The 26,882-nt window shown below is 38.2% G+C and overlaps 1 protein-coding gene across 3 annotated transcripts in view; it reads left to right on the top strand.

The window, feature by feature from the left end:
• Window positions 1-26,882, top strand: part of dnaaf11 (dynein axonemal assembly factor 11) — a 57,529-nt gene that overhangs the window by 1,085 nt on the left and 29,562 nt on the right. For 2 of the 3 annotated variants that reach the window (XM_035941030.2, XM_023294402.3), the window contains exons 2-8: window positions 1,356-1,523; window positions 1,708-1,785; window positions 3,281-3,453; window positions 5,498-5,718; window positions 7,318-7,572; window positions 21,409-21,486; window positions 25,928-25,993. In XM_035941030.2, the coding sequence (XP_035796923.2) occupies window positions 1,356-1,523; window positions 1,708-1,785; window positions 3,281-3,453; window positions 5,498-5,718; window positions 7,318-7,572; window positions 21,409-21,486; window positions 25,928-25,993 (1,039 nt within the window). Of the gene's footprint in view, window positions 1-1,135; window positions 1,241-1,355; window positions 1,524-1,707; window positions 1,786-3,280; window positions 3,454-5,497; window positions 5,719-7,317; window positions 7,573-21,408; window positions 21,487-25,927; window positions 25,994-26,882 lie in introns of those variants that run through there. The other variant, XM_035941029.2, reaches the window with a different exon arrangement.

Genomic DNA, 26,882 nt, shown 5'->3' with positions numbered 1-26,882 from the left:
ACCAAGTGACAAAAAATTAGACAAACGACACGAAACAAAACAAAAACGAGACAAAAAATTATGCAAACGACACAAGCAAGACAAAAAACACAAAACAACAAACAAAACAATGAATAAAGCCAAACACAAAATTAGAAAAGTAAGACCAAAAATACAAGTGTGACAAAAAGGAAACAAAACAACAAAAACAAGAAACAAAACGACAAAAACATGAGACAAACGACACAACTCAAACAAAGCACAACAAAAACAAGACAAAATATTACAAAAATGAGACACAAAGCGACCATTGGACAATGAACAATAGAATATTGTACTTTATGATCAAAACAACAATAATTATTTCAAATTTATAGTTTTACAAATTTACAATTTCAGGTTGTTCATAATGTTTTTGTTGATTACAAAAAATGTTCCCACAATTACAAAAGACATCAATGAAAAAAATAAAACGAAAACAAGGAGATTTAAAGTAGATTCTAACTGTTTTATTAGAGATCCAGTTTGGTCATCAGGGGGTGGACAAGAGAAAATGGCATTTTAGGGGGAACTCCAGACTTATTTGGTATTTTAAAATATCTTCAAACATTCTTTTCTCCTATTTTTTTTTAGATTTAGTATCAGGACAAGAACATTTACACAACAACATGTTTTAGGATTTTGGATTATTGGAAATTTGATGAGTGGGAGGTAAAGTGTCCTCCAGAGACTCACCAAAATTTAGTAAAATCTGTGATTTTTCCACAAAACGTCAACAGCAGCTGAAGTTTACTTTGTTGCTTCCAGATGTTTAGCATCTGGAGCATCAGGCAGCAGCTGGAGAGCAGTTCATGAAACTAATATAATTGTTGGGTTTAAACCTGAAAATATACACACTCAGCACAGGAAGGAAAGACAGTACTCACAAGCTCAGATCTTTTACTTGCAGCAAGGGGAGATAGAGACTGCATGCACTGCTGTATGCACCACTGCTTATAGCCTTCCTTCTCCAAAGAGTCCGTATCTCCTCTGCCTCTTTTATTTAGTTTCAACCAGTCATGTAACATGGGGCGGCATCATACGTCAGCATAAGATATGTTGAACAGAGAATAGTGTCAGAGAGAATGTCACATGCATTATCTTATCATATGGAACACGTTAACTCTGTTCTCTACTGTTCTCTACTGTGAGTACATCATTTGTACAGTTCAAAGTACACACACATATACTTAGGAATACCTTTACAGTCATTCAATGATAAGTAAGTATAATTCTTCTAACAATAATGTTTCGTTGCATCTTGTCTTCGCTGCATTGGTTTGTTTTCTTTAATGTTTAACTAACTCGCCACACGTTTCTGCGTTTGGTCCATTTAGTAACGGAGGATCTAATTCGCCGTCGTGCCGAACACAACGACTGTGAGATCTTCTCCCTGGAGGAAGTTTCTCTTCATCAGCAGGACATCGAGAGGATCGAACACATCGACCGCTGGTGCAGAGACCTGAAGATCCTCTACCTGCAGAACAACCTCATCCCCAGGATAGGTGAGGAAACCAACCAGGAAGTTTTCAGATGTCTACGTTACAAACGTGTTGTTAACGGCTACATGTTGAAATATCGCCGCTGAAATGAAGTTTTGTGTTTCCTAAAACCTTCATCTTTTGACTAGAAAAGGTGTTTATCTTCAACTTCTTGTGTTTTGTCATTTAATCGTATTTCTTGGCGTAGAGAACGTCGGCCGCTTGAAGAACCTGGAGTATCTGAATCTGGCCTTGAACAACATTGAAGCCATCGAAAACCTGGAAGGTCGGTGTTTAGAACAAACATGGAACCTGATTACCATCATTAGTGTTCATTTAAAGGGTTTCCTGGGGTTTGTGTTCCCGCCTCTTTGTTTTTTTACTACTAAGATCCTGAAAAGAAGAAAGTTGATGTTGATCAGTGGTGTCTGTTGTTGGTTTAGAGGAGACAGACAGTTTTTTTGTGTTAATTTGTTTGTTTTAGACCTTTGTTGGGCAGTTTGTAGATCTATCTGTATAAGAAATGTGATTTTTGATCTGCAATACATAATGGATAGCATTAGCATTTTCTAAAACAATAGGAAAATCTTCAGTTTAGTATGTTGTGTGGCTAATTTGGCTAACATTAGGTCCAACCATCATCATTTTGTCTTCCAGTTATCATATGTTGCGTCCAAATAAATGCATTAGAATTAGCAATCTTCAGTGCTAGCATCTTGTGTGTTTAATGTAGCTATCATTAGCATTTGCTACAACTACAAGAAAATCCTCAGTGTTAGCATGTTGTGTGGCTAATATGACTAACATTAGCATTAGCCACAACAGTAAAGAAATCTTCAGTGTTAACATGTCATGCATTTAACGTAGCTATCATTAGCGTTTGCTACAGCTACAAGAAAATCCTCAGTGTTAGCATGTTGTGTGGCTAATGTGGCTAACCTTCAGAATTTTGTCTTAGACAAGAGACAGTTTTTTCTTCATTCACTGGAGGGTGATTGACATTTTTGTTTCTTAGATGGTCAGAAATAACAGAAAAATGCAGAGATTTCTATCAAATAACAGAATCATCTGTTTGTTAACCTTCAAAAACCCATTAAGAGCAGATGAACCCTGTTTTAAGCACAGCAGATACTAAAGTTCTGTTTATTTACAGCTTTCTGACTGTGACTGCAGCAGGTCACTAATCTATTTATTTCTCCTGATTAATAATTCATCTAGAGGGTATCAGTAGCATCAGATAATATCTGCTGCAGCTTATTGACGCCTGAAGAAATGTTTTCTGGCTCAAACAGGCAAATAAAATGCAAAAACTGCCTCAATTTGGAGAATTGAGGCATTTTAATCTTTAATGCAATAAATGACAAGTTGGTCACCGAATTTGCATCATATTCTGACTAACTGCTTCAGCTGTGATTAAGACTCCAGCTGCAAACTATGTGATTGGCTGGAATAGTTTTTTTTTAAAGAAGAAAAAGTCTAAATTCTCTGTTTGCAACTTCTTGAATGTGGATATTTTCAGTTTTCTTTCCTCCTCTATGACAGTAAAACTGAATATCTTTGGGTTGTGGACAAAAACACTTTTGTCGCCATTTTTGTTGTCTTGACCAAACAACTAATTGATTAATTGCAAAAATACTCAACAGACTAAACAACAAAGGAAAAAAATCCACATTATGACTACTTCCTCAACTACTGACTGTTCTGCTGCAACTTCCTTTTCTTTGCTTACATCACAGTTTTGCCGTAAGTGTATAAATGTGATGTTTACTTCCTGTCTTCAGGCTGCGAGAGCCTCCAGAAGTTGGACCTGACGGTGAACTTCGTCGGCCGTCTGAGCAGCGTCGAGTCTCTGAGACACAACGTCCACCTGACGGAGCTGTTCCTGGTGGGGAATCCCTGCACCGAGTTCCAGGGCTACCGGCAGTATGTGGTGGCAGCTCTGCCTCAGCTGAAGGTAACATCATCAGCCAGTCACAGTTCCAGTAACAATCATCCACCAAGAAGACTAATTTTTAAATGGTTTTTCTAACCCATAGTACAGCTTTATCAGTGAAAAACTGGACATTTCTGGACATTTATCTGGCACAAAAGTGAGTTACTTACATTAGCTGGTTGGTTTTAGGGCTCTGGCTTTTCTTAACCACATTAGCTCTGGTTGGAGGTCATTAACTACCACAGAAGTCTTTGTCATGGTGCCCCTTTGCTAGCTAAAATCCAACATTCTTCTCTGCTACTGTACTCTCAACAAAAACAGCTTGATTACATTTTATTATCCACTTAGCTAAAGAAGCTCTGTCCTAGCAGACTACGGCTCATCACAACTATGTTAGCTCTGTTTGGACGTCATTAAAGATCACATTAGTCTTTGTCATGGTGCCCATTGCCACCTAAACTCCCACAGTGCTCTTTGCTTGCTAACGTGAACTGAGTGACGCTTCCTCTGGTCTCTACAGTATCAAACAGTAAGAGGCTCCACCTGGTGGAACAACCAGGAACTACAGCTGATCTACATTTACTGACATTTCGCAATAAAGAAATCTTCAGTGTTAGCTTGTTGTGTGGCTAATGCGGCTACCCTTAGCATTAATTGCAACTGTAGGAAAATCTTCAGTGTTAGCATATTGTGCATTAAATGTAGCTATCATTAGCATTTCCTGCAACTACAGGAAAATCCTCAGTTCAGCATGTTGTGTAGCTCATGTGACTTGCATTAGCTTTAGCCACAACGGTAAAGGAATCTTCAGTGTTAGCATGTTATGCATTTAATGTAGCTATCATTAGTGTTCGCTACAACTACAAGAAAATCCTTAGTGTTAGCATGTTGTGTGGCTAATGTGGTTAACACTGGCATTAGCCACAGCAATAAAGGAATCTTCAGTGTTAGCATGTTGTGTGGCTAACGTGGCTAACATTAGCATTAGCCACAACAATAAAGGAATCTTCAGTGTTAGCATGTTGTGTGGCTAATGGAGCTATCATTAGCGTTTGGTCCAATTACAAGAAAATCCTCAGTGTTCGCATGTTGTGTGGCTAATGTGGCTAATATTAGCATTAGCCACAACAATAAAGGAATCTTCAGTGTTAGCATGTTGTTTGGCTAATGTGGCTAACATTAGCATTAGCCACAACAATAAAGGAATCTTCAGTGTTAGCATGTTGTGTGGCTAATGTGGCTAATATTAGCATTAGCCACAACAATAAAGGAATCTTCAGTGTTAGCATGTTGTTTGGCTAATGTGGCTAACATTAGCATTAGCCACAACAATAAAGGAATCTTCAGTGTTAGTGTGTTGTGCGGCTAATGTGGCTAACATTAGCATTAGCCACAACAATAAAGGAATCTTCAGTGTTAGCATGTTGTTTGGCTAATGTGGCTAACATTAGCATTAGCCACAACAATAAAGGAATCTTCAGTGTTAGCATGTTGTGTGGCTAATGTGGCTAATATTAGCATTAGCCACAACAATAAAGGAATCTTCAGTGTTAGCATGTTGTTTGGCTAATGTGGCTAACATTAGCATTAGCCACAACAATAAAGGAATCTTCAGTGTTAGCATGTTGTGTGGCTAATGTGGCTAATATTAGCATTAGCCACAACAATAAAGGAATCTTCAGTGTTAGTGTGTTGTGCGGCTAATGTGGCTAACATTAGCATTAGCCACAACAATAAAGGAATCCTCAGTGTTAGCATGTTGTGTGGCTAATGCGTCTAACCCTCATAATTTTGTTTTACAGTTGTCATGTGCTGCTTGCACATTAACGCATTAGCATTAGAAACAAACAACAAACTGATTTATGCACTTTATTCTTTTACTTGCATTTTTAACACTTTAGGTTTAAACTTCTTATTCTACTGTTATTCATGACCATTTTTCATCTGTAGTGAAGCTGAGACACAACAAAAGCACAAAATAAGACTGGAGTTTGATATATTCTAACTGTTAGCTGCTAGTTTGGATCTCAGTTTTGATAATCTCAGTTGCTCTCGTGTCCTTCAGTGGCTGGACGGGACGGAGATCAGCCGGTCGGAGAGGATTCGAGCCTCTCAGGGTCTGGAGGAGGTGAGGATTCTGGTCGGCGAGCAGGAGGAGGAATATCTGAGGAGGAGAGTCCAGGAGAAGGAGGAGTCAGAGAGGAAGGCGGCAGGAGGCGAGAAGCAGAACCGGGAGAGGAAAGCAGGCTTCGACGGCTGCTGGTACACCGACATCAGCAACACAACGTGAGTTCAAACACGACATCGAAACGTTCACAAGAGCTTCATGATCAGCTGTGATGGAACATAGCTCAGTACATTTACTCTAGTGCTGCACTCCAGTACAGCTTTGGGAAGCTTTATGTGAGCTTTTACATTTTCTTTTTCCTGCTACTTTGCTAAATTTCAGAGCAAAGAATTCTGCTTGCCGCTGCAGATTTTATACAACAGATATTATAAGACGTTTTTAAAATACTTTAATGCAAAGTTAAAGAATAACATTTCTAACATTTCTGTGTTTGTAAGTTGTTTACGGCTCCACAAAACACTGATTTTTGCCTCTAAATTTCTCACTAATTTCAATAAATGACCAAATGATCCAATATTAGTCGCTTGAATTACAGCAGCTCCAACATTATCTTCTGCTGCTGACACACTGATGCTTCACTGTTTTTTAAATAATAAATCACTCACAAGGAAGAAACCATCACTTTAATTTTAATATTTTAACTGTATTTTGCAGCTAATGCTTCTGATTTGAACTTAACTTGGATGGTTCATGCAGAATTTTTCCTTATAATTGAGTATTTTTACTTTGCTGAACTGATTAATGGTCTGAATACTAATTTCACCACTTCTGATGAAGGAATTTAAGCTCATTATAACTGCTTCTTTAGATAACAGAATTGTTTAAATGCTTTAAAGTGTAGATAAAGGTTGTTTTTACCATGCAGTTTGTACAAAAAATTTTCTGAAACATTTTGAAAAAAGTAGAACTCAGCAATGAAAAGTCAGAAATTTTTGAAAAGGGAAATAATTCAGAGAAAAAATGCCTGAATATTGAAATTAAAATGAGAATTTCACAACTCAAAGAGAGCAAAACTGAATTCTGATTTTCAAAAGTCAGAATTCAGAGAAAAAGTTTGAGATTAAAGTCAGAACTTTCAAAAAAACACAACAGATTGATTGAGAAACTCTCATCCCATGTCAGGCTTTTTTCCTCTAGAATTCCTTTTTACACAGTACAACAAATGGCAGTAAATCAATGAACAAAACAGCATAAATCTGGTCACATACAGCAGCTAGTCCATGTAAAGTAGATGGAAGAGAGAAAAAACTTGGCAAAAATCTTATTTTGAGGACCAGATTTGGCCTTTGAGTCACTATTTTTCTACCAATCTTTTATAATTATATTTATGTTGCATTTAATCCTGCATAATATCCACTAATTGTCCTGCACCTTACTGTACTTGATTTGGAATTAATATAGTGTTTATTTATTTAGCCATCAGTACTAACAATAAAGACAAGTCTAATTTAATTTCACTGTTCAGGAAAACCAAATACTGGCAAATATTTAAAATAATTTGGGGGATTTTTTTGGTTTGACATCAGTTAGAAACAGAAATGCAGTCAGAGAAAACACCATCATCTCTTACAGGTGAAGAAAACTCTTTAACTCTGGAAAGTCACGCTATTGACTGACTTTCTTCTGAAATATGTTGGAGGAAAAACAATCAGAAGCTCTAAACGTCTGTCATTTAACAGACATCAGAGAGAACCTTTAAGTTCTGACAAACCGCCTGATCTTGGAGTAATTAAAGTCCTGATGATGTCTCTCTGAAGTCCAGGTTTGGAGGAGAACCAGGAGAACCAGAAGAACCAGGAGAACCAGGAGAACCAGGAGAACCAGGAGAACCAGGAGAACCAGGAGAACCAGGAGAACCAGGAGAACCAGGATCTGGAGGAGAATGTGGAGAACCCAAAGATAGACGAGGAAGAACAAGAGCGAGAGTTCTGGGAGACTCCGTGTCCGTTCACCCCCGAATCTCGTCTGGAGACTCATCGCCACCTGGAGCAGAAGAGGAAGGAGAAGGAGAAGTAAGTTCTGTCGGCTTTTATCCATCTAACCTCAGGACTGTGGGTTTATTTAGTCCATAAATTTACTTCATTCATCTCGTTAAAGCTCCACATGAAGGTGAAACCAACCGTCTTCCATGTGGTGGTATTTTCTTTTAGAGGGACTCATCTGTTTTTTGTTTGCCAAATACTGAAGAGAAAGATTGTTTTATTCCTTTACTGGAGGCTAACTTTTAGTATTCATTTGTTCTGATGGTTATTTTCATTAATAACTAGTAATTTGTTGTATAAAACAGCAGAAAATGGTGAAAAACTGCACCTTAATTTCATTGTTTTTCACCTGGCAAACAGTCAAAAACCTGAAGATGCTGTTTCTTACCATGTAAAACTGTCAAAAGTACCAAATATTCACACTTGAAAAGCTGGTACCAGATAACTTTGGGCATTCTCTGCTTTAAAATGACTTAAGCAGTTATTGATTCATCAAATTGTGGAATTAACCGAGTCAATAATCTCCAACAATAAATAAAAAACTGTAAAATTGCAGAAAACTGGTCTCAGCTACAAATACGCTGTTAAAAACACAACATCTCATATTTTAAATACAAAAAAAAACTAGTTCAACACAGTTTCTGGTCCTTTTGACTGCAGTTTATCATTTCATCCACTAGATGTCGCTGTAACATCAACCATCATCCACTGAGACTCACTGAGAGCAGACAGATTATTGACTGTTCCTCAGGATCAATACAAACTGATCACTATCTGCTCACAGCCAATAATATGTGGAGATTTGTTCCACGTGTCGAGGCTGAAGGAGGTTTAGATGCTGGTCTGATGTGGGAACTGTTCAGTACAGGTCGACTTTAGGTGGAAAACTCAACATCATTCATAGAACGTTCCTGAGTAGGATTTCTATGAATGTCTTGAGCCCCAAAACTCAAGTTTCCTTAAAGAAAAAGACCAAAATTATTCCATTTATCAGAGCTACAACCTGTAAAAACAGAAAGAATTGACAGATTGTCAGCTGTCCTTGAATGCATCACATTAGACATCTGGTTTCACGAGGAAAAATAAACAAAATACAAGATTTATATTAAAATATTCATCAAAATCACTTTTTTTCTACATGTTTCATTTAAAAATTCACCAAAAGTTGTCACCAGAGTCTGGAAAAGTGCCATTTTAGAGGCTCAATATCTCCAGAAATAAAACTCTCACAGCCATGAGATGTGGTGAGAACACAAACAGAAGACTATTTGCCCTTGAAAATGGGGGAAAAAAAGTGCAAATCTTCAAATAATGATTGGATTTTGTCTTCATAAAGTTCCTGCAAGTGTTTATCTATGGATGGATCCATATTTCTACTAAAATACAGTCTTTGGTTGACATTTCTCCAACTGTTGAGGCTCTAACATCAGTCTGACCAGACAAGGTTCCAGTTTTTAGATATTAAACAGCACAATCGAGTTGCTTTTTAAATCATTATCAGAAATAAAGAGTCAATATTCTACATGAACAGTCTTTTAAAAAATCACTAGTTATTAGTTTTTCTTGCTGATTTTTCTTCACTCTAAACTGGGTTTAACAGAAACAGCAGTTTTTGATGTCTGTTGAATCCTCGCCTTAAAAAATGATGGAATCTTTGGTGATTTAAATAACAGCAGAGTCACTCAGTCGTTCATCAGCTAAACCTCCGTCCAGCTCTGACACCTGAACGTAGAAACACTAAATCATCCAGGATTATTGGCTGCTCTGGGCTCAGCAGCTCGTCCATCAGCTCATAGAGAAGAAAATCCTCGACTGTCCTCCGGTTTGTTCAGAGCTCCTCATTAACCCCACGGATGAACCGAAGCTGCTCAGGATTCAAAGCTTCCAGAGAACGAACCAGTGCGACGTCAGCCTCCTTGAAGAGCTCCATCAGTTGATTGATTGATTGATTGATTGATTGATTGATTGATTGATTGATTGATTGATTGATTGATTGATTGATTGATTGATCGATCAGTTCTCCTGGTGTTTGGATGCAACGTTCCACCAAATCACCTGTAGCCTCAGCACCATTCAGACTCTCAGAAAACTGATTGAAAGTATGTGGACATCGTTTAGTTCTGTCATTTTCTAGAACTGTTTTGGACATAAAAACTACTTTCTGTTGCCTCCATCTGATGATTTCTGTTGGTTAATGCTCAGTCTCCATCCAGCTCCAACTACGAGGAGAAGACAATACGATGAGGACATTAAAAGACACTGAAATGTCATTTTTTAAAGATTAAAATGGATTTTAAAGTGACATCTAAACCCCCTGAGGAATGAAGACTCTTTTGTCTGTTGTCACATTTAGCGCAGCGTCGATCTCAAGGAGCGATATCAGACAATCTCCAGGAAAAGAAAACAGAAGAAATGAATTAGAATTAATTTTCTGATTAAAACATTTTGCAAATATCAAGTTTGAAGTCACTGTCAGTCTGTTGGTCATTACAAAACCAGCATATTCACATTAAGACAGCTATTTATCAGCATGCAAGGTTGATTAATACCAACTTAACAAAGGGTGGGGATCTAAAAAGAGAGGAAAAGTTGGATTCTTATTTCTCCAAATGGTTAATATTTAAATCAAAGCTTCTCTAAACATGTTCTCACACAGCATCCTCCTGCAGCGTCTTTATAAAAACAAAGCAGAATAAAAGTGCAAACATCAAGAGATCATTGCTTTTGTTGCTCTTCTGCATTCAGATCCTCGTGTTTTGTCCTTCCAGGCTGCCGTAGCCTCCTGAGCCGATCACATGTGACTCAGGTGTGACGCGCTAATGAAACCGTAGCGTGTTGCAGCTTCCTGCCGAGGCGTTAATTAGGTGTGTGTGTTGCACGTCCTCCGTCCAACACACTTCTTGTGTGATATCAGCTGTGAGGATTCAGCAGCCGGCGAGGAAACTCAGCAGTCAGACGCCAAACGCTCTTTATTCTGCATGTTAGAGGTTAGGAGTCGGGTTTAAACGGTCGCTGGTTTGGTTTTTACCGGATATTTACAAGTATTTAATCGCTTTTGAAGGTTTAGAGGCATCAAAAATTGTTGTGTTTGAAGGGAAACCAGCCAGAAACCCATTTAAGTTGGTTAAACATTTTAACTAGTATTTTGAAATGACTCTTTACTGGGAATTTTAAGTTATAATGTGTGAAATAGATTTAAAAAGCAACTCAGCTGCTTCTGTCTTGTGGTTTAATCATTCTACGGTTGCATTAGTTGGAAAAAATACAAACAGGCAGGACTTTTAATGAGACAACACGTGTTTTACATAAATTTCGACGGCTTTTTAAAGGGCGATTCATGTGAAATTATCAAGTTTTTAAAACCATTGTTGCTTAAAATATTACAGCATAAAATATGGACATTCATGAAGATATTCTGGTAATTGTAGGTTCATATATCAAATACTTTAAGAGAAGAAAAGGCCAGATTACCCACTTTTAGCATGTTATAAGACAAGAACTTCATTATTTTTCTTGGTTCTATTTGGAGAACCATTTTACATCCAGAACTCTTTTCTACCTTTTTGACCCAAAGAAATGACATAAAACTACATGATAAGTGTCCCTCAAACCAAGTTTCATCTCTACAAAGTGTGTCTGATATTATAAAATATGTTCTTACTCATGTTTGAAGAACCATTTTGAAACTCCATTAGCTTGGATCAGACCATCTACTGATATTTTCTGTTTTATTGTACAACTGGTCATTCAGTAATGAAAGTTAAAAGACACTAACTTTATTTATTTAAGTATTCTATGTGTTTAATTTGTATTATTGTGACATGAACCTCTGTATGATTCATAAATATCACTAATCGACCTTTGTTTTATCAGTGTCTTTGTTAATTTGTGCTCAAAGATGGAACTTTCCATTCTAGAGATTATTTGATCTTCTTATCCAGTATTACAGATACTGTCAGTGACGTTATGAGAAAAACAGTGGAAATTTCAGGTTTTTATCTTCAATAGTTCCTCAGATATTGTTGTTCAAACAGCCTCAAATTTCAATGTACTAAAAATCTTTTATCTTTAAGAGGATTTGATATGTTAGACTAAAATTTCACAGTTACTGTTTTAAATGTCCACAGTTTATGATAATGAAGTTTCAGGCTGATTAGAGTTGATTTAAGATGGGATAAACCCAACAGAAACCATCTGCTGGTGGGTTTTAGGGGTTTAGATTGTGTATTTGTGGAGCTTTTTCCTTCTTCACGCTGATGAACAGGTATTTATCTCTGCAGTGTCCTTGGCTGAAGGTTGGATTTGTCTTTGACGGAGGTATTCTTGTTGTTGTTTTCTGTTTTTGCAGTTGTTGTCGGCGAGGCGGCTTGTCACTGTAGTTGAGGAGTGTCGTTTTTATTCTGGCTCGCTCTTTTGTTCCATGATTCGGTTGTCACGAAGCCGAGACTGTAACCGTGATTAAAGGCGGCACAAATAACGCTGACATGTAATAGATCTACAGAATAATAAATACTCTGCGCCTCCTACACTCATCCAGCTCCTCTGAGACTTCAGGGTCAGTCCGAGGTTCGTCTTTGTCCAAGGGCGCTGAGACGGTGGAGGTGGGCTCAGAGATCCACCAGGGACTAAACTCTGCTGCAGGGCCCTGATATTAAACCATCAGCGCTCCGGTTACCAGACAAACTGCCCACGTCCACCGTAGCTCAGCCTGCTGGAGGACGGAGGGCTGAAACTCTGCAAAAACATGAGTTATTGTAGCTTCTTAGAATGAAAAGGCACAGAAAGGGGCTCTAGAAGCCTTTAATTTTGAGTTTTTGATTGATTTTTCATCAAAAAGAGGAACAAATGGACTGAAAGTCTTCAAGCAATGGCGTTTGACCCTAACATTAATGTTCCACAGTGATGGATAGAACCACAGTACCATATCTGTCATACATGCAAGACTGAACAGGGCATTGAGTAGTAAATAATGCATAATAATGCAGTAATAAACATAAAGACAGAGCTTAATCCGCTGGCGTTTTGGTCGACATTTCTCCAACTTTTTAGGTTCTAACATCAGTAGAATCTGATGTGAGAAACGTTTGACTAGACGAAGCTCCAGTTTTTAGATTTTTTGACTTCAAATTTGCCTGAAAATATGGAAAAATGTCCAAAATGACCAAAAAAAATCATCCAAAATTACGTGAAACTTGCCAAATATAAGTAAATATGTTCCAAAATGTGCTAAATGTCCAATCCAGTCTGATATTATGTCTCCATAAAGTTCCTGTAAGTGTATATATAATATATATGGATGGATCCATATTTCTACTAAAATACAGTCTTTTGTCAACATTTCACCAACTTTTGAGGCTCTAACATCAGTAGAATCTGATGTGTTAAAGTTTGATCAGACAAGATTCCAGTTTTTAGGTATTTTGATTTGAAACCTGCCTGAAATGACCTAAAACTTGTCCAAAATCAGATAAAGATGGTCCAAAATGACCTCAAACTTGTTCCAAAAGAATCTAAATTTGTGCAAAAAACAATAAAGATCGTCTTAAATGACTCAAATTTGACCAAAATAACAATTTCATCCAAGTCTGTTTTTGAGTAATGTTGCAAACAGATAAACAGATGTACCAAAAACAAAAAGTATTAGATACATCTATGAGTCCTGAGCTCCATTACAGCTTTCAAGATGGTTTTATTCTACTGTTGAGCAAGTAGAATATCATCATTGTCACTGTTTAGGAGTTTATAGATAAACTAGGCTGCCAGGTTTAGTTAATATTGTTATCCGGGTTCGTCTGAATGTTAACAGACCAATGAAGCAGCACTGTTGCGTATCTCGTGTCTGAAAAGGCCGTAGATAAAGTAAATAGCTCAACACCACCTAAGACAAGAAAAGAAACTGGGTTATATCCCAGTGTCACGGTCCACGAACATCCTTGAGCTCCTCATGATCCACGACTTCCGTTCTGATGGTGAAAATAAAACGTCCTAAAGAAAAGACGACCAGTAAACTGTAGAAATAAAGAAACAAAGGTCTAAACGCTTCTATAGGAGTCTAAATCTTTGTTTCTCACATCAAACCTTAGTGCCATTTTCAAACCACTCACATAAAATTGTGTCTTTTTTGACATTTCATTGTTTGATACGTAGTTCAGACCACTGTCATTGGTATTTCACTGATTTTTGAGGACAAGATTGCAAAGAACACTACAGACTGGAGCCAGAATCGATAGACGCCGTTACATATTGACTGTTTTTATCATTAATAACTACAAAAAGTGGATTCAGTGGAAATTTGTTGAAGAATCAGATGCATCAAGTAACAGAAGATCACACAGGAACTGATAATTCTGGTAATATAGACTGATATATTTCACCTTTGAAGCTGAAACACTATTTTGATGAGTTATTTTTGTCATTTAAACTCAAATTTCTTCGATAGTTGATTTCAAACTAAATTCAAGTTGAGTTAACTCAATATAATTGGTTTGATAACTATATTTTTCTTCACCTTGATGTCAGGATTTCAAGTCTTCTACCTACTTAACATTAGAGCAATTAGATTTTTCTGAATTTTCCAACCTAAAACTAGTTTATAATTATGATAATTAAGTACATAACACTTAAAAAATCTCTTTCTGTCACATAACAGTAATTCTAGTTGGAACAGCTTCATTTCTGAGTAATAACATTAAAAATGTGTTCACATTTATGGTAATTAGATAAAAATCAAAACTTACTGATTTATTTAGCCTTTTAAGCTGCAAACATTATTTTTTTTATGGGTTGGTTTCACAAAATAATTCTGCTTCAGCTTAATTATTTGTAATTTGAACTCAACTTTCTTGGTTAGTTAATTCAAAATTAAATTCAAGTTGAGTTAACAAAATAAGCTTAATAACTGAATTTTCCTTCAGCTCGAAGTCAGGATTTCTAGTTGTCTCACCTGCTTAACATTAAGGCAACCAAAGGTTTTTTGCATTTTCCAACTTAAAACCTGTTTAGAATTAATTAAGACTATAACACTTAACATTTTCTTTTAAATAATGCTAGTTGGAATAGCATCATTTTAAAATAAATAATCAAATAACAAAGCTGCAAACATTATTTTTTATGGGTTGGTTTTGATGAAATAATTCTGCGTCGACGTCATAACTTGAATTCTAAAGATCGTATGTAATTTAAGTCTGATTTCTTCATTCAAGTCTGTTGACGAACCAGAGGCAGGAAGTAACTGAGGCTCACGCAGGAACTCCATAAAGCATCTCAATAAACGTAGATTCAGGGTTTTTAAGGCTGCATGAATCAGACACTTTTCATACCAGAATTGTAAATCCGTTCAACCTGCTGACCCGCTCGACTCACGACGTTTAGTTTTCGAAACACCTCAAGCTGCAGAGTCCTGAATATGACAAATACAGTGGAAATATTTCTGCTGCGTTAATGCATTCATCCTGGAGGTGTTTCTGTGTTTGTTTCTTGGCTTTGAACATCGTGTTTCTGTCAGATTAGCTCAACCGTCCTCCGTCTTCTGCTGATGAATGTCTTTTCTTTCACTCTGCACAGAGATTTGTTGAATGTAAACAGAAAATATACAGTCTGTCCAAAAAAAAAGTCACCACCTGGATTTAACTGAGCAAATAGGTAGGAGCCTTCCATTGGATAATTACTGCAGTGATGAAGCAACGTATTTAACCCTAGCTGATGCAGTGAGGAGCTTCTCATTTCTTAAACAGCCGTGTTGGAAGACATATCCTGTGGTCATGGAAAGGATGTTAATCTGTCTCAGAAGGGTCAAATTATTGGCCTGCATCAAGCAAAGAAAAACAACTACATGAAACTACTAAAATCAGATTAAGAACATTCCAACGCATTATTACAACCTGAAGGATAGTGAAGAACCATCATCTTCAAGGAACAAACTCTTAGATGATCGTAGGAAACCAAAAGTAGAACTCACGGCTGTTTAATAGTGAAAGGAAGAACATTTCCACATGAAGGGAACTCAAAGGATTGGGACTAAACAGCTATAGCTCTAAAAAAAAAAACACTGATCAGTGAGGATGATCAGAATAAAAGGCTTCAGTTTGCTATGGAGCATGAAGATTGGACTCTGGAGCACTGGAAGAAGGTCATGTGGTCTGATGAGTCCAGATTTAACAGATTTAAGTGATGGGGGCAGTAGTTTAGGTTTGGTTTTGGTCCCAACTTTGTGCCAGTTTTGACTTTTTAGAATTGGTTTCAGACTGTTTCTAAAACTGGTTTCAGTTGTGGTTTAGGACTGGTTTCAGACTGTATTCTGACTGGTTCTAAACATTTTTGAACTGGTTTAGGTTTGATTTTGATCCTGGTTTTAAACCTTTTAAGGGCTGGTTTAGGACTGGTTTTACAATGTCTTGGACTTTATAGGAGTAGTTTAGGTTTGATTTTGGTCCTGGTTTTAGACCAGAACCAAGTCAGAAAGAAAACAAATGTAGTGGAAATGTAGTTCCACTACATTTGTTTTCTTTCTGACTCAGACTTGAGTCAATTAAATTGATAGTATAATGATACTGCCACCTCCATGCCTGACGGTAGTTATAGTGTCCTGAGGGTTCGAAGATAAACCAGCAGATGGGGGCATCAGGGTAAGAAGAAAGGCCGATGAAGTGATGCCCTCATCATGGCTAGTTTCTACCAGCCTGTGGGGGTTAGGGTTATGATCTGGGGTTGGTCAGGTTCAGCAACGTTATGTTCCCAAAGAATGAGGTCAGCTGACTACCTGAAGATACTGAATGACCAGGTCTGTCCATCAGTGGAGTTCTTTTTTCCCCTAATGACACGGACATGTTCCAAGATGATGATGCCAGGATCCATGGAGTCACATTGAGAATGAGTGGATCAGGGAGCAGGAGATGGATTGTCCTCCACAGAGTCCAGACCTCAGCCCCACTGAGAATCTTTGGGATGTTCTGGAGAAGACTTTGTCCGACTCTCCCATCATCAATACAAGATCTTGGTAGAAAATGAATGCATCTCTGGACAGAAATAAATGCTGTGACATTTCAGAAGCTTATGGAAATGATGCCACAGAGAATGAGTGTCGTTCTCAGAGCTAAAGTTGGTCCAATAGAATATTAGAGTGAGTGGCTTTTTTTGGACAGGGAGTGTAAATTAATAGGGCAAAAATAAAACCCTTCTCCCGATAAGAAGCGAGGTCATACCTGTGGATAAACCCTGTCTGAGTAGACCCGGTGACGGTCCTTATCCATATTACTGAAGCATCGTAGGCCTGCATGCCGTCCAAGCAGAAAATCAGGGCGATACGACGGTGTTGCCGTTTTTATCGCCTCCCCCGTCAGAGCGACTGACTTGATGCAGGCAGTCGTGCCGTCACCGGATTGTCAGGAAAGATGAATTTCCTTTTACCTGAGGTGTATTCTGCGATAAGGTCGGCCGGGAGACGTTTCACTGTTTAACAGCCGGAAAGGAGGAAGGAAAACACCAGACGAGCAGCAAATCCAGCCCCGAGGAAGACTGACAGCCTGATGAATGGATGCCGTTCATTGACGTGTGCAGATTTGCATAATACACTTCTGATATCAGGCCTTGAACACATGATTGATCACTTTCAGTTAATTATTATTCTGAGCGTTTATTTGGTAGATTGGAGTGTTTGTGAAGAACGCAGTCACACACACAATCTAGTACAAAATGGAGAATAATTATCTGACATTATTACTAGTGATGGGACGCGATTAAAGGAATTAATCTACTTAATTAGAGGCTTTGTAATTTTTTGATGTTTTTGTCAAATAGAAATATTTAGCACAATAAGGAAAGATTTGCGATTTAAATAAATGTTGGTTGACGACTGACTACTGCAAAATCTACCTGCAATTATAGCGATTCTATTCAACATTTAAAGACTTTTTGTAAACTCAAGCTCTTTCAGTGTCTTGAAAAGTGGTCTATTATGGGATGGCTACGCCTTTAGCTGGTACCAGGACTGTCATAGCTAACATATGGTGTGGAAAGTAGTTTCATTTATGCTAATGAGGTGTGGGGAGCGGAGGTCCGACACTGCAAAACTTTCGTTAAATGTTTAAACCAGCCGTCGTTGAACTAAAACCAGGACAGATTCAACAGATTATTTCTTGTAGTGGCCCACTTGTGATGATCTGAATATCTCCCGATTGGTGGGCAGGACACTCGGTGGTCACATGACAGCCCTTCAGATCTTCAGTCCGGTAGAAACATCGGACCAACATGGTGTCTCGGTCGCAAACGTTCTCTTTCAGGTAAAAGTATTTCTGAAAGCATTTAAGGTGAGGAGTAAGCTGATGCATCTGTCCTTGTTTTAGTTCAACGACAGCTGGTTTAGACGTTTGACGAAAGTTTCACGATGCGTCGGACCTTCGCTCCCCACACCCAGAAGGCACGTGTCCACAGGATCCATCAGTTTTTCACATCCCAATCATTGCATGCTGGTTGCGTCTCCCCAGAGCTCATTTGCATAAAGTAGAATTGACTTCTACTTTATGCAAATTCGTTGTGGTGAGCGGAGGTCCGACGCCTCATGAACTGAAGTGATACCATCGGCTTGAAGTGCTGCGGTGGTCAGAAAACAACCAAGCTTTTATCCAAGCTGCCATGGAAGATTTTCAAAGAAAACTTTACGTCCAATGAGCTCAATGCGTCTCGTCTTCCTTCACTGTTCACCAAACTTTCTGACTTCACTCAGTGCTTCCTGTGCATCTTCTTTATGGCTGGCAAACAGACTTTAGGTTCATTAGCGCCACCTGCTGGGCTGGAGTGCTCAGTGTTACTGGTGTGCCAGAAATGAGGGAACTGAGGAAGGTGTGATTAAATGCATTATTTTTTTAATGTGTTATTTTGTCTGCAATTAATTAATTATAATTACCGTGTTAAAGTCCCAGCCGTAATTAAACCACTTAAACATGGAGCTGAAACTTAGTTTAAAGCTCTGTGAAGTGAAGCAAAGCTGCATGTTGAGAGGATATTTCTTTGTTCTGGTGAAATAATGACCACTGAGCCATCGGTCAGAATCAGGAGCTGCAGGTACAATTTACCAGATAATCTCATTTTTGGACTCATAATTATTTAGTGTAAATGTCATAGAAATTATGATGCAGATGCATCACCAACTTCTCAGAATCTAAAGTGATGTTTCAAATGCTTGTTTTCTCCAAATTTACACTCCAAACAACATTAAACAATTCAGTGTTTAATCTCTAATAATCTAATATTTCTTTGGTGTAATTCTATTTTCGTGTCTACGGTTATATTTATGTTGAGGAAGAGTTGTAACGCTTGTATTTTGGGTCTCCAAAGCTCACAAACCATGTAAAACTTGTGCTTTATGACGCTCTAGCACACCCTTGGAACAGCTGCAGTGTTGTCCTGTACACTGGCTGCAGATAAATCCTTCCTCTGCAGACTAAACGAATGCTGTCCCAACACATCGTCCTCATCCGTGGATCCACTCGGACCAGCAGTGCAGCTGTCAGCTCCGATGTCTCCATGACTCAGCTGTTTGACGGATGCCGCTCAAAAGAAAAATGGGTTGTGGAGCCGGATTTTACCGCCTGGCCGCGACCTTGACGTGTCGACAGCGTGAGACTGAGTGAAGAACTCCTGTCGTCGTGGTGATGCTCGTCCTCTGCCTGTTTCCATCCGGGAAACCACCAAATTATCACCTGAGAGGTTGTCACGTTGGACTCGTTCAGAGTTCTGCTCCATTAAAGCCAAACACTGCTGCAGGAAACCCCAACATGATGGTGTCACTTCTAAAAACAGCTTCAGCTACACACTACTGTTCACAAGTCTGGGGTCACTTAGAAATGTCCTCATTTTTGAAAGAGAAGCATTTTTTTTCTGTGTTAGTCATGATTTGAACCTTCTTGTACATTTTTGTGTTGATTTTGTTATCGTTTTTCCTTTTTTTGTGATGATTTCACATCTTTTTGTGGTGATTTTAACTTTCATGTACGTGTTTTTGTGGGGATTTTGTGTCTTTATATTGTGTGTTTGCCTTCTTTCCATGAGTATTTGTCCTCTCTTGTGGAGATTTTGCATATTCTGGTGTGTAATTGCACATTTTTGTGGTAATATTTCCTCTTTTTGTGGTCTGTTTATGTGTTTTTGTGATGATTTTGAACCTTTTTGAGGTGACTTGTCTCAGTTTGTGGTGATTTTGCATGTTTTGTGGTGATTTTTGTATCTTTTCGTGCGTATTTTGCTTCTTTTGTTGTGAGTTTACATCTTTTTGTGGTAATTCAGCCTCTATTTGTGGTGATTTTTTCTCTTTCTGTAGTGGTTTGGTACTTTGTGGTTTCAGTTTTGCATCCAAAATCCCCTAAAAAAGACACAAAACTCACTTTATATGAAAACTCAAATGACAGCGATGACACAAAATCCACATTTGGGTGGATTTATGATACAGCAGAGAAAACAAAACAGCAGATGAATAGTTTTAATTTATTTTAGAAGGTAGAAACAGTAAAGTTGTTCCTGTCTGCATAAAGATGAAAAGAAACTGACGTGTAAATCTGGATAATCTAAAAACCGTTGCTCCTCTGGTTTTAATAGTAACTGTAGGGGAGGATGCATCACTCTAACATGAACTATTAACCCAGGAAGTGTCTCGCTGCTCGGTTTTCTGCAGCTCTAATGAAAACGTCGTGGAGTTCAGCAGGTTGAAGGCTGATGTACGGCTGCAGAGGTCGCGATGCTAAACGACCGCTGACGCATTCATCTGCCGCTCACCGGGTTTAGTAGACGGACGTTGAGTGTTTCCCAGCTTCAGCCGCTAACGGAGAGGCAGCAGATGGTAAAGAGAGAGCAGGAAACCCTTTGACTCAGAGGTGGAATCTGAAAAAACACTAAATCTCAAATCTAAATCCTCCAACGAGGCAACGTAAGTGGAGTGGAATGATGGAAGTTTCCCTTTCGTTATCTATGTGAGCCGCCCTGCAAAGCATTCTAGTAACGCCGTGTTGTACTTTTGCATAAAATTAATGTGTCGAGGGTAATCTGACACTTCGAAAAACTTTAAGTTATTAATCTAAAATTAAGACAGATTCAGCAGCTTATTTCTCAAATGTTTTCAGAAACACGTTTCACTGAACTGTTTTCATAATAAAAGAGCGGGTTTCTAATTGAGTGGCCATATTGTTCTGATTTGAAATCCAGGAAGTAGGTAGCTTGATGACTTTGGGTTGTAGCTTTTAGGGCGTCTTTAACTCCTGTGTTTGTCAGACAAAAACGTGTAGGTAAAATCAGGATTTAGCCAGCAGGGTGTGATCTTAGAGAACTTCATTTCAGTCTCTGTTTCATCCTCGTTCAGCTGTCTGACAGCAGAAACAAAAATACATGAATGAGAACAGCTTTACTGAGAATTCATGTGTATTAAAATGCAGTTTAATGAGCACAGAGAGCAGGAGAGAAGCTAATAAAGTTCCTCCTGTTGGTTTTCTCTTCAGCTTCTTTTTGTTCAGCTTTTAAGCTTTATGTCTTTGCAAACTTTTAAATTTTACCGCCACTTTCTGAAGCCAAAGACAACAATCGAGGACAAAACGACAATATTGAAGAAAGACATTTTTTAGCTTTTTATTTTGTATTATTTCCTCACTTCCTGCAGATGTTTTAAATGCTTGCACGTGTTTGAGGGCCGCTGCAGCGACAATAACTCTCTCCATGATGCATTAGCTGCCGCCTCTATCTTTATTGATACTCCTGGAGGGACGGTGGCTTCTCCTTCACCCTGCAGACCTCATAACTCCACCGCTGTCATCTGTCAGTTCAGCCTGCAGACATTGGTACATATTAGCATTTCTAGTCATCTCACGCTTTGCTGTTCCTCTGCAGGAAGACGGAGAAGAAGCTGAAGGCGGCGAGAACGCTGGTCACCTCCGACGGACGAGTCCTGAACGTCAACGAGCCAAAGTACGAAACAAAACCCGTCTTTGAAGTTTCATTTTCCACAACCAGGGTGGGTTCAATTTGGGTGGATTTTCCTCCATTCTTGGTTCTTGGCCACATCATCAGATCTTAAACAGCTTTGTGAAGGCGCTGAATAAGATTTAAAGTCCTCAGTTAATATTCAAACAGCTGATTTACTTACTGGTTGTTGAACATCTTCAATCTGAGTAATTTTTTTTTTGAAATAGTGATTCTTGATTGAGTCAACCATGTGAGTATGAGTTGGAAAAGCTTGATTTTTCTCTTAGTCCAGTCATAATATAATCTACACTACCAGTCAAACATTTAGGGTCACTTAGAAATGTCCTTATTTTTGAAAGAAGATAGCATTAAATGAATGACAAATCCAGTGTAGACATTGTTAATGTGGTAAATGACTATTCTAGCTGGAAATGGCTGATTTTTTATAGAATATTTACATAGGGGTACAGAAGAACATGTTATTTTTTCTCATAAAGTTTGCCTCTGACTGGCACTATATGCTACAGCAGACCTGGGCATTCTACGGCCCGTGGGCCACATCCAGCCCGCCAGACGACCCTGACTGGCCCGTATGAGGTCACTGGAAAATATTAAAAGTCAATGCAAATATATATCATCACAATACATGCAATCAATACGCCTGCACTGCTTTTATTTTGAAAGATCTGCTAAGTTAACGTTTTTTCGCACGTGCTTTCCGTAGCATAAAGTTTATGCGCTGATTGGTTTGTTGGTCAGCTTCAGGGAAGATGTCCGCTAACGGCAAAAAAAGAAAGATTGATTCCGAATGCAGAGTTTTTAACAAAGCACGGACTTCCAAGTATTCCTTCACTGCAGTCAGAGGTAAAGCTGTGTGTCTAGTTTGTGGAGAACAGATCGCGGTGCTCAAGGATTATAATCTGAATCGACATTACGAGACCAAACATGGCGGAGAAGTACAAACATTTGACTGATGCAGAGCGGGGAGGATGTCTGAAGGTTTGCTAGCTAAACTGCTAAAGCAGCAATGACTTTGTTTTACCAAAGCTCACATCAAGGGATGCAGCAGTCAAGACGAGTTTTCTAATATCCTACTAAATCACCAAAAACAGTAAACCATTCTCTGATGGAGAGTTTATAAAAGAAAGTCTGGTGGACGCTGCAGCGTTTATATGCCCGGAGAAGAAAGGAGCGTTCGTTAATGTGGCCCTTTGGAGGCGAACCGTAACGAGGCGGGTGGAGAGCAGCGCCGAGAATCTGGAGCTTCAGCTGCACAACAAAGTGGACGATTTTGACGTTTTCTCCTTGGCTCTGGACGAGAGCTGTGATGTCCGTGACACAGCCCAGTTACTCATCTTTGTACGTGGACTAACAAAAACCTTTGAGATGACGGAGGAGCTGGCAGCTGTGCAGCAAATGAAGGAACCACGACGGTGAGTGATTTGTTCACTGAGGTAAATACACGCATGAACAAGCTGGGACTAAAACGGGAGAATTAGGTTGGTGTTACAACTGATGGATGTCCAAATTTGACAGGGAAAAATGTTGGACTTTTGAAACGGATGCAAGATAAAGTGACTGAAATAAACCCAGAACAGAAACTGATATTTTTGCATTGTATTATACATCAGGAGGTGGTGTGTAAATCAGTGCTAAAAATCAACCATGTGACTGATGTTGTAGCTAAAGTAGTTAACTTCATCAGGGCAAGAGCATTGAATTACAGACAGTTTGTTGTCTTTTTGGAGGAGATGATAGTGAACATGGTAACCTTGGTTACCAGACAGCTGTCAGATGGATCAGCCTGGACAAGGTGCTTAAACGAGTTTGGGATCTGAGAGCAGAGATTCAAGAGTTGGACATTGTACATCATTGTTTCATTTACTGTTTTTATTGAGATATATATTGAGCAGAGCTTTTAAGTGTACTGGTCCGGCCCTTAACAACCGTCAGAGTTTCTCATGTGGCCCCATATGAAAATTAATTGCCCACCCCTGTGCTACAGTCTACATACTCTCCAACATTTCAGCCTCTTAGGGTGGAAAATTAAGGTTTTACAGTTGGTGAAAGCATTTTTTTGACCATATTTGCACCATCCTATAATCCGTTTGTATTATTCTAACAAAACGGGTGGAGCTTTAGAGGCCAGGTGTACATATCAATGGTTCAACCAAATTTCAGGACTCCAGCTACATTGTTTTTAAAGTTTTGGCTCTTCAAACGTTGCTCCACAGACTGACACAAAGGAAAAATATGCAAAAACCTCTTTGACGTATAAAGTGCTGGTGAAATTCCTTATCATTTTGTGCCATTTTATGAATGTTTTGTATCCTTTTTTTGGTTATTTGTGTCATTTTGTGGTTGTTTTATGTCACTTCCTGGTAATTTTATGTGTCTTTTCAAGAATTAGCCCATTTGCGGTGGGTTTTTTGGTCACTTGGTGGTTCCCTGGTGATCATTTTGTGCCTTTTTCTGGATGTTTTTTGTCTTTTTTTGGTTATTTGTGTAAACTTGTGGTTGTTTTATGTCACTTTCTAGTCATTTTGTGCATCTTTGTAGTGATGATTCTATTTGTGGTGCATTTTTAGTCACTTTTGCAGTCATTTTGTGCCTTTTTATGCCTATTTTTGTGGTCATATTATGCCATTTTATGTATCTTTTGGATCCTTTTTTTGCTAGTTTATCACCATTTTATGCGTCTGATTTTTCTCTTGTAAAGAATTATTGTTATTACATTTTAGCTTTTTATAATTTTATATTTCAGAAATCTCTCAAATCTAAATGAACAAATAATTAAAATGGCCTGTTTGAATCCAAAAATGCTTAATTGTTTTAATAGTTTTTAACCGTAAAATGGAAAAACAGTTGCCTACTGTTAGAATTTGGTTGTATTTTATAATTTATCACAGTGTAGACCGTGGTAAAAGTCTTGACATGTTTAGAAGAACAGCCTTTTTTCTTTATAAAGTCGTGTTTTTTGGAGCTGAGGCCTCGACTGCTCAGTAACTCTGTGGCGTTTCCAGCTGTGATCGACCGAGTCGCTGAGCGAACGCAGCAGAAAGAAACATAATTGGTTCACAGAGCGGAACACGTCCAATTGACCGTTCAATTTTATTGTGAAAAACATAATAAAGTCTGGACCGTAATCATTTCTGCTGTCGAGTCGATTCCCCGAGACCCTCCATTACCTGCAGGTGGAAACGCCACCAGGTGCCGGGTGATTGCTCCATCAGCGGCAGATCGGTTGGTCTTCGGGGGGAAACCTGATGGCCGTGGGCCGCCTGGTCTCCCTCCATTAGCCGGAGGTTTATATCCAGAGCAAGGCCGCGGGGGTCGAGGCCTTAAAACAGGACGATTTCATTTGTAATCTGAGCTGAGGACACACTGGGGTCAGGAAGGTTTCCTGGTGTGATGTATCGTGTTACTCTAGCAGGACGGTTTATTCACCGCTGACGCCTGATATCAGTCACATCACATCAGAGAACGTATTCCTTTACTATAACGCCCCGTAAAGACACTCTGGAGACTCAACACACTCAAATATTATGAGTCTGAGTCAAAATATATTTACTTAAATACATGAAATGGCATGTTTGTGTCTCTTTGAATTCATTTTGTGTTTATTTAGTGTTCTTTTTTTGTGTTCTTCTGATATTTGTGTCATTTTGTGGTTGTTTTATGTCACTTTTTAGTCATTTTGTGCATCCTTGTATTATTGAATGTGTTTTTGTTGCGTTTTTTGGTCACTTTGTGATTGAGTTGTCGTAATTTTGTACCTTTTTATGGATGTTTTGTGTCTCTTTGTGGTCATTTTGTGCCTTTTTATGGATGGTTTGTGTCTTTTTGGCTACTTGTGTCATTTTATGGTTCTTTTATGTCACTTCCTGGTCATTTTTTAATATCTTTACAGTCATATTGCCCATCTTTGTCGTGTTAAGTCTATTTGTGATGCATTTTTTGGTCATTTTGTGGTTCAGTTGTGGTCATTTTGTGTCTTTTTATTCCTGTTTTTGGTCACTTTTGTGGTCATTTTGTGTCTTCGTATTGATTGTTTTGTGTCTCTTTGTAGTCATTTTGTGTCTTTTTTGGTTATTTGTGTCATATTGTGGTTCTTTTGTGTCCCATCTGGTCATTTTGTACATCTTTATAGTCATTTTACACACCTTTGTCATGTTTAGTCTCTTTGTGGTGCATTTTTGGTCACTTTGTCATTCCATTGTGGTCGTTTTTTGTTTTTGTTTCATGTCTTTTTTGGTTATTTGAGTCACCTTGTGGTCATTTTGTTACTTTTAGGTCACGTTGCACATCTTTGCAGTCATTTTGGTCGTGCTTGTGTTATATTTTATGCCTCTTTGTGTTGTTCTGTGTCTTGTGGTTATTTTTCTGTCAGTTTTGTACCAGTTTTGTTTTTAATCTGTAAATTGTTTTGTATGTGTGTTAACAGGCTGGATTTCTGTCTAACTGAAGACGATGAAACCAACATGATCATCTTGGACCTGGCAGTGTTCAGGTAGGAAGTTTGAGCTCCAACTGTCAGCAGCTTCATTCATGCAGAATACGCTTTAATTAAACCCTTTAAGGTCCCATATTGTGCCCCACTTTAGCTAATTAATCCGAGTCTCACGTGTCCCTAGAATGGGACCTTTTTCAGCTCAAAATAACTTTTGTTAATTTATAGTTTTAAGTCTATTTGTGGTGTCTTTTTTGTGGTTATTTTGTCATCACTTTTGCATCTTTCTATGGTAGTTTTGTGTTACTTTATAGTCATTTTTTATGTCTTTGTGGTTTAGTCTATTCTTGGTGTCTTTTTGTCTGTTTGTGGTTATTTTGTGGTCATTTTGTGTCTTTTTATGACTGTTTTGAGTCTTTTTGTGGTAATTTTTTGACTTTTTCTGGATGTTTTATGTCTTTTTTGGGGGTTATTTATGTCATCTTGTGGTTGTTTTATGTCACTTTCTAGTCATTCTGCGTGTCTTTGTAGTTTTAAGTCTATTTGTGGTGTCTTTTTGTGGTCATTCTGTGGGTGCGTTCATTAGTCATTTTGTATTATTATTATTATTATTATTATTATTATTATTATTATTATTATTATTATTATTATTTGTGGTTGTCTTGTCTCTTTGTGGTCAATTTTTTGTCATTTTATGGTTATTTTATGTGACTTTATAAGTCTGTGATGTGTTTTAGTTCACTTTTTGGTTGTGTTGCAGTCATTTTGTGTGTTTTTATGAATGTTTTGTGTCACTTAATAGTCATTTTTCATACCTTTGTGGTTTATAGTCTATTCGTGGTGTCTTTTTTGGTCCCTTTGTGGTCATTTTGTGATTATTTTGTGGTCATTTTGTGTCTTTCTATGGTGGTTTTGGGTTACTTTCTAGTTGTTTTGTGTCACTTTTTGT

The sequence above is a fragment of the Amphiprion ocellaris genome, chromosome 10, assembly GCF_022539595.1.
Source record: "Amphiprion ocellaris isolate individual 3 ecotype Okinawa chromosome 10, ASM2253959v1, whole genome shotgun sequence".
Taxonomy (NCBI): Eukaryota; Metazoa; Chordata; class Actinopteri; family Pomacentridae; genus Amphiprion; species Amphiprion ocellaris.
Note: the sequence above shows the minus strand (reverse complement) of the source record. Positions and strands in the feature narration are given on the sequence as shown.